Raw genomic sequence first — 16,039 nt, forward strand, 5'->3', positions numbered from 1 at the left:
AGTAGTCATAATTAACAAATGGTTTTGGGACACTGTGTGATTTTTAGGCTAGAGCCTCTCAATCGCTTCAAGTTGGGTGCAGAGTATGTGAGGAGACCAATCAAATGGTTGTGGACATCATCGCAGGTCACGGTGTGACTGATCGTGCATTCTCACTCTACATGGAACACGACTTGGTGGGCGAGCCGTTTGCAGTGATTGAGTCGGACCCATCGGTTTTCACCTCTCTGGCACGACGCTTGGGAATTACCGGTGCTGAGTTTGTGGAACTCTACGACATCGAGCCATGGGCGGTGGACCACCTCAATCCTCTTGGCCTCGTGTTTTGCTTCCTCTGGCGGAAAGATGCCCATCGACTGGCAGACTTCGATGACCCAGCAGCAGAGAGAGTATGGTTTGCCAATCAGCTCAGTGACGACGCATGTGCGTCTCAGGCACTGTTGAACATCGCTCTCAACTGTCCGGCCTTGAAGATCGGGGGAGAGCTGGCTATGTTCAAGCAGGACACGGAGCGTATGTCGCCTGTGGTGGATATACTCCATGGCATTACTATCTGGCTGCTCATTCCTCCTTTCCATAGATGAAGGGACTTGCGATTTCTGGCTCTCCATTCATCCGCACGGCCCATCGAGCCCTTGCCCGGTATGTGCGGTCTATTTTCCCTCCCAACTGACGCTTAACCCGCTTTAGCCCCTCTGATCTTCGAGGCTCCCTCCATTCCGCAGCTACCACCACTCTTGACGCCGCCAAAAACAAGACAAAACCGGTATCCAAGCGCGCCACCGCAACAGCCTCAAAAAAGCCAAAGAAGGAAACTAAACCTGCAGCCGAAGAACAAGAGGAAGTCTATCACTTCATTGGCTATGTCCCAGCTCAAGGCAAAGTCTGGGAGCTAGATGGGCTTAAGTCGGGACCGTTGGAAGTTGGCGAGCTGCCGGATGACGACGCCTCAGAGCAGGAAAAGAAGACGTGGATGGATGTCGTTCGACCGGCATTGCGCATGAAGATGCAGAAATATGGAGGTGCTGCTGGCGGAAGCAACATTCGATTTTGTCTTCTGGCCCTCGTCGAAGGCAACTTTGAAAAAGCGAGCGATGCTTTGGAGTATCTGAAACGGGAAAAGATCTCTCTCGAACGAAAGATGCCGGAGAGCTGGGAGTCTTTGGTATACAGTTTCCTCTTCGTCCCTTCAGCTCTTTACTCAACTTAGAAAGGTCGATCCCAACCGCTTGGAACAGTCAAAATATGCGTTCGTCTCTCCTATTGGCTCCGCAGCACCAGGGCCAACCTATGCTGCGGACTTCGGGGCGCGTCGCATGGAGCGCGACATGGAACTCCTCCGCATCCAGTCCCCGCAAGAGCTGATTGAATCCTGGGAACGCTGTGTCCAGAGTGCTGTGAAAGCAAAAGTTGCACTAGAAGACGAGGTTGCCAAATCATATCGAGCCAACGTCAAGTCCCCTTTGCCCTACATCCGAGTTCTCAACTGATGCTGTTTGTAGACCGAGCATGTTAAACGCACACACGACTATGAGCCTTTCATCAAGGAATACATTGCAGCCTTACACAACGAGGGCATTTTGGAGGCTCTGCTCAGCGTAAATAGCTCGAAGAATAAAAAGCACAAAAAGGACAATTAGAAGACTATAGATAGTTGATTTCTCAATCCTTGAATAATTGTATTTGTAACTGTATCTCAGGCAAAAATTTCTTATTGATATTTTTAATCTTATCTTCCGGGCGATAATTTTGACTTTATTTGAACCATTTTTCTGTCAATGTGTGGAATAATTGTCTATTTGATCCTCTCCTCATTGAATTACGCTCTAGAATAGAAAAAATATTGAAGAAATGCTGGTCTTCGTTAGAGACTTAGAGTGACTATAGATACTAGTATACAGTAGCAACATCGAAATCAAAGGTCGTTGTGTTCGTCGTTTGGTTCATTCATGCGTCTAGCATTTCCTGGTCTTCTTCTGGTCCGCTAGCTGAGGGGATAGTAGTCGCCTGAGCCGGGGGCGTAGGAAGGACGTCCGATTCAAATGAAAGATCGACTTCCCCCATGTTGAGAATGACATCTGCTTCTTCTTCATCGTCGTCGTCGGAAGTGTTCTCTGGTGCAGGGGGAGCAGAAGCGGGCAGCGGATTCACAGCAGCGACCTCTCCGGTGTGGCTCGGAGAACCCACAAATGGAACCATGTGATTAACTAGAAACATGAGCAACTGGAAAAGAGGCACTGGGGAGCGTACATTCTCGTGCATGTTCTAATCGTAGCATGAGTGAAAACGCAGCAAATTCATCGGATACACACCTAGTTCCCCTTGGCGGGTGCATTCTGCGCCATTCTCACAGTTTTTCTTGCCTAGAATTGCCTCCTCCAAAAAGCCTTTGGCTCGCTCGCGAAGGAACCAGTCTCTTAGTCCGTAGAAGAATACTTCGGCGGCACATCCTCGGCAGATCTTGTTGCGCGGTGCTTGTGGGTCAGGGTCGATACCCGCTGGCAATGGATGGACATCGACAAAAAGCTCCTGTTCGACCAAGGGAAGGAAACCTCGAGGCTGAGCCTGGATATGTGTCACAATCTGTAGCACTTGAGAACATGCCACACGATGAAGAAACGCTATACATCCTGATAGATATGGCGTGGAGTCATTCTCTGGGTCGTGAGATAGTCGAGCATAATGTCAACCTCGACAGTATTGCTAGCGCATGATTAGAAGTGGACAGAGTGCCATTTTGGACTGACCTGCAAAATGCTTCGTAAACTTTGGCTGACTGTATCATGTCTCCAAGATCATGAAGCTCGTGCAGTTGCTGAGACAACAGTGTGGTGGCCACGCACCGCCCTTGAGCGGTGATGCCACAAAAGGACACTTGGCAAAAGTCGCATTTCGATGTCATCGGCGAGGCTAAGGCGAGCAGATTCTCGCAATTGCCACATAGAGCATGACCAGGAGGTGAACCATCATCCAATAGCCATGCATGGTCTGGATCGATGTTTGGATCGACAATTGGCTGAGGACAATTCCATCCATACGCGTTGCCCGGCAAACAAGTAGGGCATGGTCGAGCATAATCACTCGGATTGATATCAGGTTCTGGGGAGAGCTCTCTTGGTGCTGGGATCTAGGATGATGAGATTGGAGTCTAACATTTGCGAGTCTACTTACCCGCATTGATGTCCCTGAATATATCTCGTCTGCCTGTTGCCGCTCTCGTTCCGTTCTTGCCTTCTGTGGGGCTGCTCGAAGAAGAAGATCCAGAATGGTTTGAAGAGGTCTGAATGGCGTTACAGTTGTTGAAAGTCCACGACACGCGGGGCAATTTGTGCCGCCGTTCTGTTTGAGGATAAGAAATCTTGGTCAATTATCGTAGGGGCAAGTCAAGCACTCACGCGAATCCACAAGACACAGCAACTACTCCAAGAGTCAAAGCCGATAAGTTGAATCATTGGATGACATACCTTCCGCAGAAAAAATGCTGACATGGGTGAACGAGGACTGGACGGTATACCAAAGAGGAACAGCATCCACACTGCAACTCCAACGTAAGCTGCTCTACAAGCTCCTCAGTAATGTTGCCACCGGTGAGTGCATCCCCAGCCGAGCTTTGAGAATCGTGCTCAGACCCTTCTTCCTTCATTCTTTTCCTACTGGGGTCCAACGCACCGGTGAGCGACGCAGCGGAAGCAGTCCGTTTGAGCTGGGCACGCGGTTGAAGCGTGTCTGGTGGAGCCTCTATGTTTGTGCTAAGTGGGACTGAGTCAACAGTTCCAGGGTCGGAGTCAGCCATGAATGCGGGAAACAAAGAAGACGGGTTTGGCTCTGCGACATTTAGCAGTTACGCAATTGTCCCAATTAGGCGACCTTCGATTGACAACACTATTATTTGAGCAGTATAGCGAGTACACGGACATAAACAGCTGGTAACAATACAGGTATCTTTATGGTGAGTACACGGGTAAATCTGTCCACGCAGTCCAGCAAAAACCAACGGAATAGACATGAAGTAGGGCGCTACAGAAATTCATCGACAACAGGTCGGGGTGGGAGGGTTAGATTGATAGGGGGAGGTGGTGCGACTTGCGCAAGAAGACAGGTGTCGTGGATACGGTCTCTCAGATTTTCGTATCGTTGGCGCTGTTCTGTGCAAGGCCATAACGCGGTCAGGCTGCGATAATCAATAGGGGGGCTTGAGATCTTCCGGATAAACTCACAAGTCAATTCCGGGCAGGAGATTCTTGCATACATCAAGGGCCACAGTTAAGGAGTTATCGGTGTGCCAAAGTGTTAAGCACCTATCCAGGTTAATCGTCGGTTTTGGCGAGGAAGACTATTGCTTGCCTCGAAACATGGGCCATGAACCAGAAGACAAAGAATGGGCGTCGCGACAGATTGAGCGTTTCAAGTCCAGTGACGGTGTGAAGACTAGTAGTCAGGCTCTGAGCAACCATCGCGTGGTGTGATACTTGTCCGACATGAGTATATTCAACTGGATTGCCAAAGAACTCACACCACTCTTCTGCCTTTTGCCTGTCAAACAGCTGAGACGCGTTGTTTCTTTTCAATCGTCAGTACTTCTCGCCTTGGTTAAATGGGTGTCGACGTACGACACCAAGGGAACGAAGCGCTGGAATTCATAGGTGATGCACATCCGGGTGCTACTCACAGTCATTCACACAGTTCGGCATAATCGGGGCGGAAACTCACTTGAATATGTATTCTCTGCCCAGATATATTGAAGAACGCTCTATCCCGCATGTGTGCCGATTCAGTGCGTCCTCGATAGCGTCTGCCTCGTGCCAGGTCCTGATCGCAAACTGACCTTTCGCTGTCATTGACGCAAACGAGTTGTTACGCATCCTGACACAAGCGTGCCAAAGCAAGAAGGCGCGGTCGTGTAGAGCCCAGACCGTGTCTTTGGCGGCAGGCGAATGAGTGACGGATTCTCCAGAAAACAGAAGTGCATACTGAGAAAATGAGTGAACAAATTGAGGCACAGCATAATACCTCACATTCGAAGGATCCGAAATAAAGAGCTCCATACTTCTTGTGCGACTAGTATACGAGTAGTTGCTGTGGCCCGCCGCAAGAATCATAGCGCTCCAGCACAGTCGACGACAAGCCTCTTGCTTGAGCTCTGCCTCCGACCATTCTGAGTTCCATGCCGGAGTCTGCGCCCACAATGGGGCGACCTCCATGGTTTGTGCCCATTGCTCTTTGAGGGTTAATGACAAGCATGAGCAAGTCCGATTGCTAGGCAACGGATTTGCCAGGGGATAATCATACTGGTTGTCCATAGACCTTACGAGATGATGCGGCGGTGACGGAACTTCAGGAACTTGCCCAGGATAGAAAACCGAGGCGTTGGGGTCGTTTTTGTCCATCTTTGTCAGAGATAACGAGCGAATAAGCGAATCGAGCATGACCATGGCAGACGTGGATCGATCGGTTGTATGGTTGGGATGGGCACAAATTTCGAACATCGCCAGAATCTGCAAAAGAGATCGGTCGGTGGAATGCAGGAGGTCATGTTATGTAAACCGACCCATGCTGCTTGTGCCAGCGTGTCGTCAACACGTCCAGCATTGTAACTTGCTTCTAGAGCACTTTGGGCCTGATCAGAAAGAGAAGTCAGAGAGATGCCATGGGAACAAGATAGGGGCACCTCTTCTCTGAACCGGAGCGCCCGTACTCGCCCACGATGTCCGAGACCAACTTCGGAGCTTTGCCAGAAAGTTGAGATGGCTAAAATAGCGTAGATGAGACTGGGCTGCATCTCTTCCCGCTTCACGGGGTCATGAAAACTTGCAAAGAATGTCGGTGCATGAAGGAAAGCAAACCAGTAGTTGGAAGCTTGGAAGAGGAAGCGTAAATCGTTTGCAATTCCTTGGGATGCCAGGGTCCGCAGCGAATCAGAAACGTGGTCGACACGGCCAAACGGGTTTGGCGAAAGGTAAAGAGACAGTAGGTTGTCCCACCATATTTTGCGAGAAAACTGCACGGAGGGTTCACTAATGATGGTCGAAAAGGAGATAATTTCAGAAGGGTACTCTCGCGTAGAATATGCATGAACCAAGGTGGAATAACCGTCGTTATGTTCGTCGGAATTGGTAATGTAGGAGGGTGAAGAGAGAGAGGTTGGAGGCGGAGGATTCACGTCATAGGGAACTGTAATCTGAGTTCAGCTCATCAGCCAGGTTTGGGAGTGAGAGTGGGGGTGTGATTACCTACCTGTGGACCGGGAACGGCATGCCCCAAGCCACGCGTAGAGGGACATTGAGCCAAGCCATGACAGGCACACCTCATGTACGAAACCTCACGAGGGGAAACTATGTATTCTTCCGGAGAATGGGTATGTTCGCTGGATGACGTCGGGGAAGGGTATGAGAACGAAGTGGTTGGGTCATCGTGAATATCAGACGACGACGATGCTGTAGCTCGACGCCGTCTTGGTGGTGGGGCCTCACCATCCTTGCGAGCAATGCGTTGCCGAGCGCCTGGGTTTTTGTCTGGCCCTCGACGTTTTGGCAAAGCATCATAGTTGCATTCGTTGTTTCCTATGCGCTTTCCACAATTATGGCAGACGGGTTTCGCGCCATCGCAGCGGATTTTACGATTGCGGCTAAGGGGGGGCGAGTTAGTGGGCGTTGTTGGTGATCAAAGAACAACAACAGCAACAACACACCATTGGAGACAAGCGACATAAACCCTCGCTCGAGGCTTACCCTGTGTTGTTGGTGGCTGGTCAGGAGCGAGCTCTATATGCGGCTTTTCTCTACGCGATTTCTTGGGCCGGACCGGCTGTGTGGGAGACCATGGCTCGGAATCTGTGGACATCTCCACTGACGTAGCTGACAGTGGTTGAACCATTGCGAGAGAGTGTTCCTCGCGTCGAGAGTAGTGCTGAGTATCGATGCGAGAAATTTCTGGAAGTCTTGCGGAGGATATTGGGGTCAGGGCTCGGTAGTCCATATAATGGCGGTCATAAGGCGCGTCAACAATCGGGGGCGGCGGGTAAGAGCGAAGATGAGGTGGGTAGATCCGTTGGGAAGGGTCGGGATACGAGTGACTCTCGTCGCGGTTGAGGGAATACATGGTTGTGGTGTTAGTTCAGAATAAGTTACTCTTTAAGAGACTGAGATCGGCATCGAGAAATACTAATAGGGCATCGAATCGGTCATCACTGGACGTCTCGTGGTCGTTAGGGAATACCTGCCATTCGGCGGCCTATCAAATGTCAACATTGCGGGCCCGGTGAAATCGTGGGCGCGAATCATTCAACAACCTCCTCACCATTTCCTCCTCGTCGTCGGCCCCAACCACCTACTGCTCTGGGAGTCGTTCGTTGTTGTCGATCGACTTTCTTCACGCGCTGTCTAAACTTGAAATGGGTTGATCATCAGCAACACATGCCTCGTATCTTCTCAACATCGGCCTGCTATATGATGCTTGCGTGGCTGGCTTTCTCATCCTTTTCTTTCTTTCACTCCTGAATCGTCTGGACGATTTTTTCGGCATAAGATATGTTCCCCCTGTTCCTCGGAGTCGTTCTTTTCACCGCCGTCTCTGCTGTTATTGGCGCTCCACTACTGCGTCCACGAGCTGCCCAAGTTACACCCCTCAGCTTTAATGACCTCAGTAATCTCGATTCATTCACACAATTTGCTCGTGTTTGTATTCATTTTCTACCGTCAAGTTGACCTCAAACCATTCTCTTAGGCTGCGTATTGTGATAATCCTCCCCGTTTTGTTCTCGGCATTTACCTCTTCTTTCTGTAGGTCCTGTAGACAAACTGATGGCGTGGAACTGTGGCGGTATGACTATCTATCGCGATGCATTTCCATGTTCAACATGTTGTCAGAGGCTTGTGACGCCAACCCGAATTTCAAGGTTCGGCAGACTCCATATATGATGTTCCGCTGTAACCAAACATCCATTAGGTTTCATTGGCTGGTGGAATGGGAAATGCTGTCCAGTTCTGTGAGTCTCCAACACATTCTCATCTCACTGATGCCTAATATCGTGGCAGTCTTCGTTGGCTTCTATCCCAAGACCAATTCGGTCATAGTCGCACACCAAGGAACTGATCCATTGAAGCTGTGCCTTTTCTTTTCTCTTTACACTTACCCGAGCTGAAAATTCTCATCAGTATGGCAGACCTCACGGATTTAAATCTCCTCAAAGGCGAATTAAACTCGACACTCTTCCCTAACGCGCCAGCAGGGCTAGAGGTTCATTCTGGTTTCCGCAATGAACACGCTACCACTGCAGATGAGATCCGCAACGAAGTTCAACGTTTAATCGCGACTAAGAATGCAACACAAGTTACGGTGGTAAAAATAATTTCTCTCCTCTCCCAATTGGTACTTGAGTGGGCATCCAGGTTGGCCACAGCCTCGGTGGCGCCCTTGCGGAGCTAGATGCGCTCTCATTGCGCCTTCACCGTAAATTTTGCTCCTCCGATAGACTTTTTTAAAATCATCTTTTGATAGTGCCGGAAGGTCCAAAGTCATCAAGTCTCATGGATTTATCTTGGCTCACTTCGTACAGAGATCAAGGTCAATGCGGTCACATATGGAACCCCGCGTGTTGGAACACAAGACTTTGTTCGTTTCTTTGACTCCAAGGTATTTTTCGTTGCATCGGAATGAAGAATAAATCATTGGACCTCACTGTCCAGGTTCCAGACTTCAAGCGAGTGAACAACCAGAGGGTATGTTGGGATTTTATCTGATGACTTGGCGCTGCATTTGCTTCTCTTTCGTGTAGGACCTGGTGCCGATTGTTCCTGGTAAATATGTTAAGTTTATTTTTGGTTGATTAGAAGCTAACAATGTTTGAACCAGGCCTTTTCCTTGGGTTCGCTCATCCACAAGGCGAGATTGTGCGTAAATGAATTTGATCGGAGAATCTCAATAAACTAATCCTCGTGTGCTGTTTAGCATATCGTCGATGATGACAAGCAGAAGATCGTTGCGTGCCCTGGTCAGTGGCACTTTGGAGGGCCTCGCTTTCTCAACCGACCTTCATCTAGGTAACGATGACGCTGTTAACGAAGACTGTCAAATCAAGACCGTTCCCTCTGTCTTCTCGGGGAATATTATCAATCACCTTGGTTCATATCATACTTATGTGCCTCGACTTTCTACATCTGACGTCGAGTAATAGGCCCATACAACGGGATTTTCATTGGCAGCCTATTCTGCACTTGAGGGTGGTCTTTCCGCTCAACTTGGGGGAACACGTTCAGTGGAGTGTGCTTGTATGCTAATCATTTTGTATTGTTTATCCAGCGCAATGCTTGTGAGCGACATGGACAACGACACTGAAGCAGAGCAGCCTTTTTCTTGAGGCATCAATTTGCAATAATGCCAGAATATGCCGGCGCCGCGGGAGATTGATTTCGCACTCAGCATCTGCCCCTTGCCTCCGCCGGAGGCTCATTCGGCGGACGGCCGTGACGACGGGCTCGGTTGTGCGGTTGCAAATTGAATATGGTTAAAACCGGTAACTGGTCGATGAGCGGATGACGCGCTGATAGCTTCCCGAACAAGTTGTGGCCCGTGGGCCTTCATCGAGCGAATCACTAGGAAGACACCGTGCACCGATATATACCTGTCCACGATGCCGCCAGAGCAACTTACCAAAAGTAGGAGCAACTTCTGAAAGCCAATCCTGCTTGTAATCGCACACTCCGGGTCTGTCGTATACCGGAGGATTTCTGCAAAGTCGAGAACTTGAATGGCTTGACTACCGGTACCGCACTGCGCCTATCTCCGCCCTGCCATTTTCCCAGTAAATTCCCGCATCGACCCTGACTTAGGCTTTGCAATCTAGATCATCTCACTCCTCGTTCTTGCGGAAGTCCGCCTTGGTCTGGAGACTCCTGCTGCACGCGCGACAGCGATCTTAATCAACGCCGCAGGACAGTCCCTCCTAACGTGAACGGTAACACACTTTTTTATGACCACTACACTCCTCAAGACTATGCCTTGATATAAGTAGTCCGGCCCGTCCATGTTGAATCATTTTGCCGCACTTACGTTCCTGGAAGTCCAGCAGACATGTGCAACTAGTAGCAAGAAGCAACGTGAGTACACCATGTTTGTCGGACCGAAGGTATCCCCAATGAAGCGAAATCAAATGTATTACTGGCAAGTACTAGTAACGCGGAGCTCGAAATTTAAAGAAAACGGCATCCTTGAAATACGCCAGGTACACCGCTTGAAGTCCGTCAGGTTCATTGCAGCGTCCGATAAATATCGGGGGCTGGAAACTGGCTGATCATCGAGTTCCAACGCACGACTTGAGCATGAACACTTCTACTGATGAGCTCAAAACTATTATTTATTTGCGTATCAGCCTTCACTTGATCAAAATTCATCTTCAATAAGAATTTCTTCATCGTTGAAGTCGGCAAAACATTGGATACAGGGGTCTGAACCCAATCAGCGAGCAAGCATACTGGGTCTTCCTTGGAATTTTCCAAGAGTTTCCTGCCCTTCACTCAAGTGATGGTGAACTGCACCCGCTCACTGGCAAATTATTACAACGGCAACCTTGCCTGTTCATCATCATCGTTGTATCATCTTCCTCAGACTCGGGGCCCCTGTGAGCGCTGAAGCACACGCGTTCTGAAGATTCGTCACGGTCAAGAGACAAGTATATATGACTGTGTGATTCAGACGCAAAGCCACGGTCATGTCTAAAGCCAAATCAGGATTTAGAACTGGAAGAGAAGGAAAAATCATTCTCCAACGGTTTTTCCCTCAAGACTTGGAGTCGGGCTTTACTGAAGGTAATCCTGAAGTAAAAGCTGGTCCGAGCCCAGAGTCGGGCGTGATTAGGGCATTTTTCCCGTTTGTCCGAATAATAGCATGCGCGACGCATCTCGAGCACTTTGATGAAATCTTGCGGGGTTGTTTAGGCGTCGGGGTCGGAACCTGTGACGGTGTTTTCCTGCCCCGCACTGGCGGTACCTTTAGATTAGGCCGGAGACATCCCCCAGACTAAAGTGATCGACGCAGACAGTTCAGAAAATTCTTGTAGATTGAGAACGCGTCTCATCACATGATGGCGAGTATGACATAAGCGGTGCTGTGCTGCGCTCCCCAACAACCCAACATGGACCGCAGAAGGTCGCCACCACCACGCAATTACCGAGACCAGGAATACGACAGACAACGAGACTCTGGACGGCGTGATGGCGGCAGCCGGCGGTATCCAGAAGAGCGTGACCGCGAGTCCAATCGGCGAAGACGTGAAGACGAGCAATACGGCTACTCTGAGCGCGAACGGGAACGGGAACGGAATCGAGATAGGGACCGTTATGAAAGCAGCTCAAGACGACGTTCTGCTTCGCCTCGACGACGGGGCTCGCGTTCACTTTCTCCAAGAAGCAAGGCCAAACCGGATTTCAAGGCATCAGGGTTGCTGGCCGCAGAAACTAACACAGTGCGGGCTGCTAATGGCGACTCCACCGTACTCAAATACAATGAGCCTCCAGAGGCACGAAAACCAATAGTAGGCTGGAGATTGTACGTGTTCAAAGGCGAAGAGCAGGTCGGTATGTGGTTGATTTTTTCTTGGACGACTCCCTCATTTTTTTCCCTCAGAACTACTCCATATTCATCGACAGAGCGCATACCTGATCGGGAGAGACCGTATCGTGGCTGATATCTCCGTCGACCACCCGTCGTGTTCCAAGCAGCATGCAGTCATTCAGTGTCCGTCCATCCTTTCGTCGGAATACCAGTATTCACCTATTCTAGATCGTTTCATCCAACAAAAAGATGAATTCGGGACGTCCAAAGGCGTTATCAAGTCAGTCTAGCCAAGTTTTCCAAGCCTGGTGTTCTTAATCGCCCTTCTGCCCTAGGCCGTTTATCATAGACCTCGAATCGACGAATGGCACCTTTGTGAATGGTTCAGCCATTCCTGTGTCGCGGTACTATGAGTTGAAGGCCAGCGATGGTGGGTCACGACACTTCAAGTTATCGATGCATCTAACGCCACTTTCTAGTAATCAAGTTCGGTACTTCCACGCGAGAATATGTCCTACTACATGACGAAGCATCATGACCAGCCCGTAGTGTATCGTCGCGTCCTTTGTGCTCCCAACATGAGGTCTTGAGTCGTGGTGACGGATTTAGCTGTCATCAAACCCATCAAACGATCGAATGTTGTTCAGCCCACACAACCTTGTTCTTTTAGCATGGTCTTGACAAAAAACAATTGACGATTCTGCATCGTAGACGGTGTTGCTTTGGCCAGGGAGGGCCGGCGATGTTTTTGTCTTCGTCTCCATGCATAAGGCAAGCGAGAATTCGCAAGGATGACAATCGACCCTTTGTTCTTGTTTGACCCCATTTTGAACTAGAAACCGGAAAAAGACATGAAAGGGATCTGAGTCTATATAACGGCGTGTCATTTACTCTTATTCTTTGACCTCATACCTCTTTGACCTCCCTCCGCCATGGCTGTTCCTCGCCGCCAGTCTCTCGCCATGCTTTACGCTGCCCTCCGGTCGGACGAAGACGATCCCTACGATATTATCAAAGAAGCTGGCGACATTTTCGAGGACGAAGACCAGCCTTTCCTGTCGAGGAGTGCCTCGACGACAGAAACCGGCTCAGAGTTTTCATTTTCGACGCCATCACCTCGCTTTGAGTTAACTCGACTTGAACGCGACCATCTGCATGATGAAGAAACTGGCTCAGACAGCGATTCGGACAGCGACGACGACTCGGATATCGAGCCCATGAACCTGAGCAGTGAGATTTGCGTCATGTGCGTGCCCAAATTCTTTGTTCACTCGCTTGTTTCTGACGCGTCTTTGTTACATACAGAGTTGATGAGCCCGGATTCATACCACACCGTGAACAATCTCCTGAAATAAGCAACCATATTGAGTCTGGCATCAGCGTGGAGCCTTCTCGACGCGTCAAATCACCCCCAACAACGCGTCTACGAGTACCAGTTTTCAACGACGAACCCCTTTCAGATGGCGAGAGTACGGGAGACGCGTCAGACGACGAGTATATGCCATCGCCCAAGCTGATTCCTCGAAAACGCGCTCGAAGCTCATCACCGGCCCGTCTTCCTTCTGCCCCATATCGCGCTTTCTCCGATCCTCCAGCCCAGTCAACCAGTACAGAGTCTGGTCGACCCGCCAAACGCGCCCGTCCGCCTCCAGTATCTCGTAACCGGCAAACCACTCTCGCAGAGGTTCAACAGGCCGAGGCGTCTGACGAGTATGCCGACTTCAAATGCCAAGTTTGTGGGTGGATTCAGCATAACAAGCGCATTCCCGACTTCAAGCGCCATGTCAAAACCCACCAGCGCGAGGCAGATGATCAGGCCAATCGTGGCTGGTGTTGCGTTGGGGTTCTCGTCGGTGACGCCAGACACTATTCCAGAATCAGTAGGGGCGCAGAGATCTACACCCATCTTGGCCAGCAGAGAATCGGAGGGTGTCGCAAGACGTTCAGTCGACGAGACGCGCTGAAACGCCACCTGGAGAACTCCAACCTCAAATGTGTAAGCGAAATTTTGGCCCCCACCGAAGAGTAGAGGGCCCATGTCCTGGCAAATATAAGTTTACGAGTGCACATACTATATTCGTCCTTTATTCGCCATCTCGGATGTAATTCTATATTATTCCATCTCGCCACAATCTGAAAGCTTCCCGTTTCGCCTTTTTCTTCTCCTTTTTCTCCTTCGCCTCTTTTTCTGTCAGTTTTTCCTTCAGCTCTGGCGGGTTGTTTCGGTCGCGACGAGAGCGTATGCGTTTGCCGTTTTGGACCGTTGGTCCCCAGCTGGAATGCATTCAAACTCAAATTCAAGTGGATGCAGAGAGGCATTACCCCCGAACTTTCTTCTTTGGCGGGGGCTCGTGTGCAAAGACTTCAACCTGTTCTCCGCTACGGAATTTCTCCATACACCATAGGATATACCTATATATCACATTATACCAGTCCAATGGAATGAAAAAAGACGCACCTTCTGTCCCGCACAGAGACGCCAGCTGCTTTTAGCGACGCCCCACTCGTCTGCCAGAACCCTTCCCACCCCAGTTCTTCCGCATTCTTCATCTTGGTCTCTGCAGACCGGCCAATGGCCTTCAAGAACGACTCTGGTGTTGATATGGTGGCTGCAAGCGAAAAAGACTTGTGAGCATCTGGTCGTTCTGTGACAGAGGAGCGCAACTGGTAGGGTTTGGGACCGGCCGTGTGATGGTAGCAAGAGCCCGCGTTAGTCGGGTAGATGGCCCAGCATGGGGTCGTAGCGTCTGCCAGAGAACGTTCATGTTGAAGGCGAAATATATTACGTGAGCTACTTGAAGCGCCGTCACGGGAACAGTCCAGCAGCACTCCAAGTTGTAGATACCGGAATTTGGCTTCAAGGACAAGGAGTGGTTCAGTCTACTCTAATGTATCCACACTCCGTAGCGCGACGCGTAGAATACGCGAGCGCCCTTCTTACAAGCATCTTTCTTTTCTTTATTATCAAGATATTAACCGCCATGCAAATCTATCGCAACCAGTTCGTCCCATGATGGCATTCCGATAACTGACGGAAGCTCGTTCCATGTCTGCTCCCTCAGAGCAGCAACATCGTCGCCAAACGCCCTCTGGCATAATTTGCAGACTTCGGCTTTGTCCGCCAGGTCCCCTACCGCCTGCGACATGTAGTGCAATGGTCCAGTTCTGGAAATCCACGACCTTCCTAAACGTGATGCAAGGCGGGCAAAGCCACGACTGCATGCCTCCGTAGATTGGCATTTCGCTGTGGGTGTTCGCGTCCCACAAAACGTGCGCACGAAGTGCAGAATGACTTCAAGCCGTTTTTGGAACATAAGGGTATAATCTTTGATATCGTGTGGTGAAAATGTTGAAGAAGGGCGAGAAGGGTGGTCGATCTTGTTGAGTTTGGGGTGGTCAGCGCGAAGGATGTCCTCGAGTTGATAGAGGGAGAGAAAGTAGATGACGGACGGGATAACGACGCGAACGTTAACTTCTCTGGCGAGGTTTAACACATGGAGTGGATGAACCCAAGGGTAAGTAAGACCGTCAACGGGTGGTGTGCGAAGAGCTGCTTCAACCATATGGTCATGACCGGCCAGTGTATTAGCCCAAGTTTGCGCTAGATATTCGATGGCTTGAATTCGCAGTTTGTTGACGAAGTACTTGGTTGATAGACGCAGGATTCCAGCGAGATGAAACCAGTCCTCGAGACATGCATTGTGAAACTTGACTCCGTCGTAGAGGGCAACGATAAGATTCGCAAGCTCGGCGGGGAGCATCCCACATCCGAACCACTAGACAATCGGATGAGCACAAGGTAGGGCAAACTTGGTTGCTCAAGCCCGACCTTGACAGTTATCGAAAGTTTCGACAGACTCCGTTGACGGCTGAGGGACCAGAAACATCGACTCGAATACCTCTGAATGGCTGGGATTTCCTATTAGCCAGCCAGCTAGAGCCATGCAACTCACCGAGCCATAACTCCACGATGAACTCGAAATGCTATCCCTTCAGCCGATGTAGCCAGTACGACATTTCCATCGTCGAACCAAGGCTGCGTTTGTCAGTGAGAGGTGATAGTTGACGGAAGAAATGTAAGGCCCCACCTCCCCACGTTGCAACGCCATTATTGTGAACTGGGTGTAGGCGCAAGGCCATCAGTCACAACCTGCTCTTCCAAATCGCCATGAGTTCCCGGACGGCGTCATTAGCTCGGTGCGTATACCCGAAATGCGTCTTGTCTTCTACCAATCACCCTGACCTGTTGTAGCTCACCATCGCGGCTGGCCATACCTCCCGCGTTACGACCATCTCCGTCATTGTCGAACCTCCGTGTACACAGCTACAGCTCAGGCTCATCGACGGTGGCTTCATCAGAGTCAATACCCTCAGTGCCCCAATCTCCTCCCACAAACCTTGACAGCACGGCTTCCTCAGTGGTCAACTTGGATCTCGTCAATGAAGGAATACTCGTTCAAGATGTAGACGCCGACACAGTAGACGGGGAGGA

The 16,039-nt window shown here is 50.2% G+C and overlaps 7 protein-coding genes across 7 annotated transcripts; 3 read left to right on the top strand and 4 right to left on the bottom strand.

Annotated features, from left to right (window-relative positions):
• Window positions 1–161: 161 nt before the first annotated feature.
• MIND_00834600 (Ubiquitin c-terminal hydrolase) lies at window positions 162–1,640 on the top strand (the record flags this gene model as incomplete). The annotated part of the gene is made up of 5 exons (XM_037365014.1): window positions 162–527; window positions 581–642; window positions 691–1,165; window positions 1,215–1,451; window positions 1,503–1,640. The coding sequence occupies 5 exons, from the start codon at window positions 162–164 to the stop codon at window positions 1,638–1,640; spliced, it is 1,278 nt and encodes a 425-aa protein (XP_037218256.1).
• Window positions 1,641–1,947: 307 nt separating this feature from the next.
• Window positions 1,948–3,793, bottom strand: MIND_00834700 (RING-type domain-containing protein; the record flags this gene model as incomplete). Its single annotated transcript, XM_037365015.1, has 8 exons — window positions 1,948–2,207; window positions 2,251–2,265; window positions 2,313–2,583; window positions 2,628–2,703; window positions 2,748–3,127; window positions 3,172–3,339; window positions 3,396–3,417; window positions 3,465–3,793. The coding sequence occupies 8 exons, from the start codon at window positions 3,791–3,793 to the stop codon at window positions 1,948–1,950; spliced, it is 1,521 nt and encodes a 506-aa protein (XP_037218257.1).
• A 224-nt stretch (window positions 3,794–4,017) lies between these two features.
• On the bottom strand, window positions 4,018–7,098 carry MIND_00834800 (Zn(2)-C6 fungal-type domain-containing protein; the record flags this gene model as incomplete). The annotated part of the gene is made up of 10 exons (XM_037365016.1): window positions 4,018–4,171; window positions 4,218–4,298; window positions 4,366–4,560; window positions 4,611–4,661; window positions 4,711–4,970; window positions 5,016–5,495; window positions 5,549–5,617; window positions 5,669–6,178; window positions 6,235–6,625; window positions 6,689–7,098. 10 exons carry the CDS (start codon window positions 7,096–7,098, stop codon window positions 4,018–4,020), a joined length of 2,601 nt encoding a protein of 866 aa, XP_037218258.1.
• A 4,030-nt stretch (window positions 7,099–11,128) lies between these two features.
• Window positions 11,129–12,085, top strand: MIND_00835000 (FHA domain-containing protein; the record flags this gene model as incomplete). The annotated part of the gene is made up of 5 exons (XM_037365017.1): window positions 11,129–11,570; window positions 11,620–11,730; window positions 11,776–11,827; window positions 11,883–11,977; window positions 12,027–12,085. 5 exons carry the CDS (start codon window positions 11,129–11,131, stop codon window positions 12,083–12,085), a joined length of 759 nt encoding a protein of 252 aa, XP_037218259.1.
• Window positions 12,086–12,479: 394 nt separating this feature from the next.
• Window positions 12,480–13,576, top strand: MIND_00835100 (uncharacterized protein; the record flags this gene model as incomplete). Its single annotated transcript, XM_037365018.1, has 2 exons — window positions 12,480–12,793; window positions 12,853–13,576. 2 exons carry the CDS (start codon window positions 12,480–12,482, stop codon window positions 13,574–13,576), a joined length of 1,038 nt encoding a protein of 345 aa, XP_037218260.1.
• A 79-nt stretch (window positions 13,577–13,655) lies between these two features.
• MIND_00835200 (IGR domain-containing protein) lies at window positions 13,656–14,312 on the bottom strand (the record flags this gene model as incomplete). The annotated part of the gene is made up of 4 exons (XM_037365019.1): window positions 13,656–13,821; window positions 13,870–13,959; window positions 14,006–14,156; window positions 14,213–14,312. The coding sequence occupies 4 exons, from the start codon at window positions 14,310–14,312 to the stop codon at window positions 13,656–13,658; spliced, it is 507 nt and encodes a 168-aa protein (XP_037218261.1).
• A 207-nt stretch (window positions 14,313–14,519) lies between these two features.
• On the bottom strand, window positions 14,520–15,656 carry MIND_00835300 (uncharacterized protein; the record flags this gene model as incomplete). Its single annotated transcript, XM_037365020.1, has 4 exons — window positions 14,520–15,323; window positions 15,377–15,446; window positions 15,501–15,583; window positions 15,636–15,656. The coding sequence occupies 4 exons, from the start codon at window positions 15,654–15,656 to the stop codon at window positions 14,520–14,522; spliced, it is 978 nt and encodes a 325-aa protein (XP_037218262.1).
• Between the last annotated feature and the right edge of the window lie 383 nt (window positions 15,657–16,039).

The sequence above is a fragment of the Mycena indigotica genome (genome assembly GCF_014461135.1).
Source record: "Mycena indigotica strain 171206Taipei chromosome Unknown Mind.scaff0007, whole genome shotgun sequence".
Lineage (NCBI taxonomy): Eukaryota > Fungi > Basidiomycota > Agaricomycetes > Agaricales > Mycenaceae > Mycena > Mycena indigotica.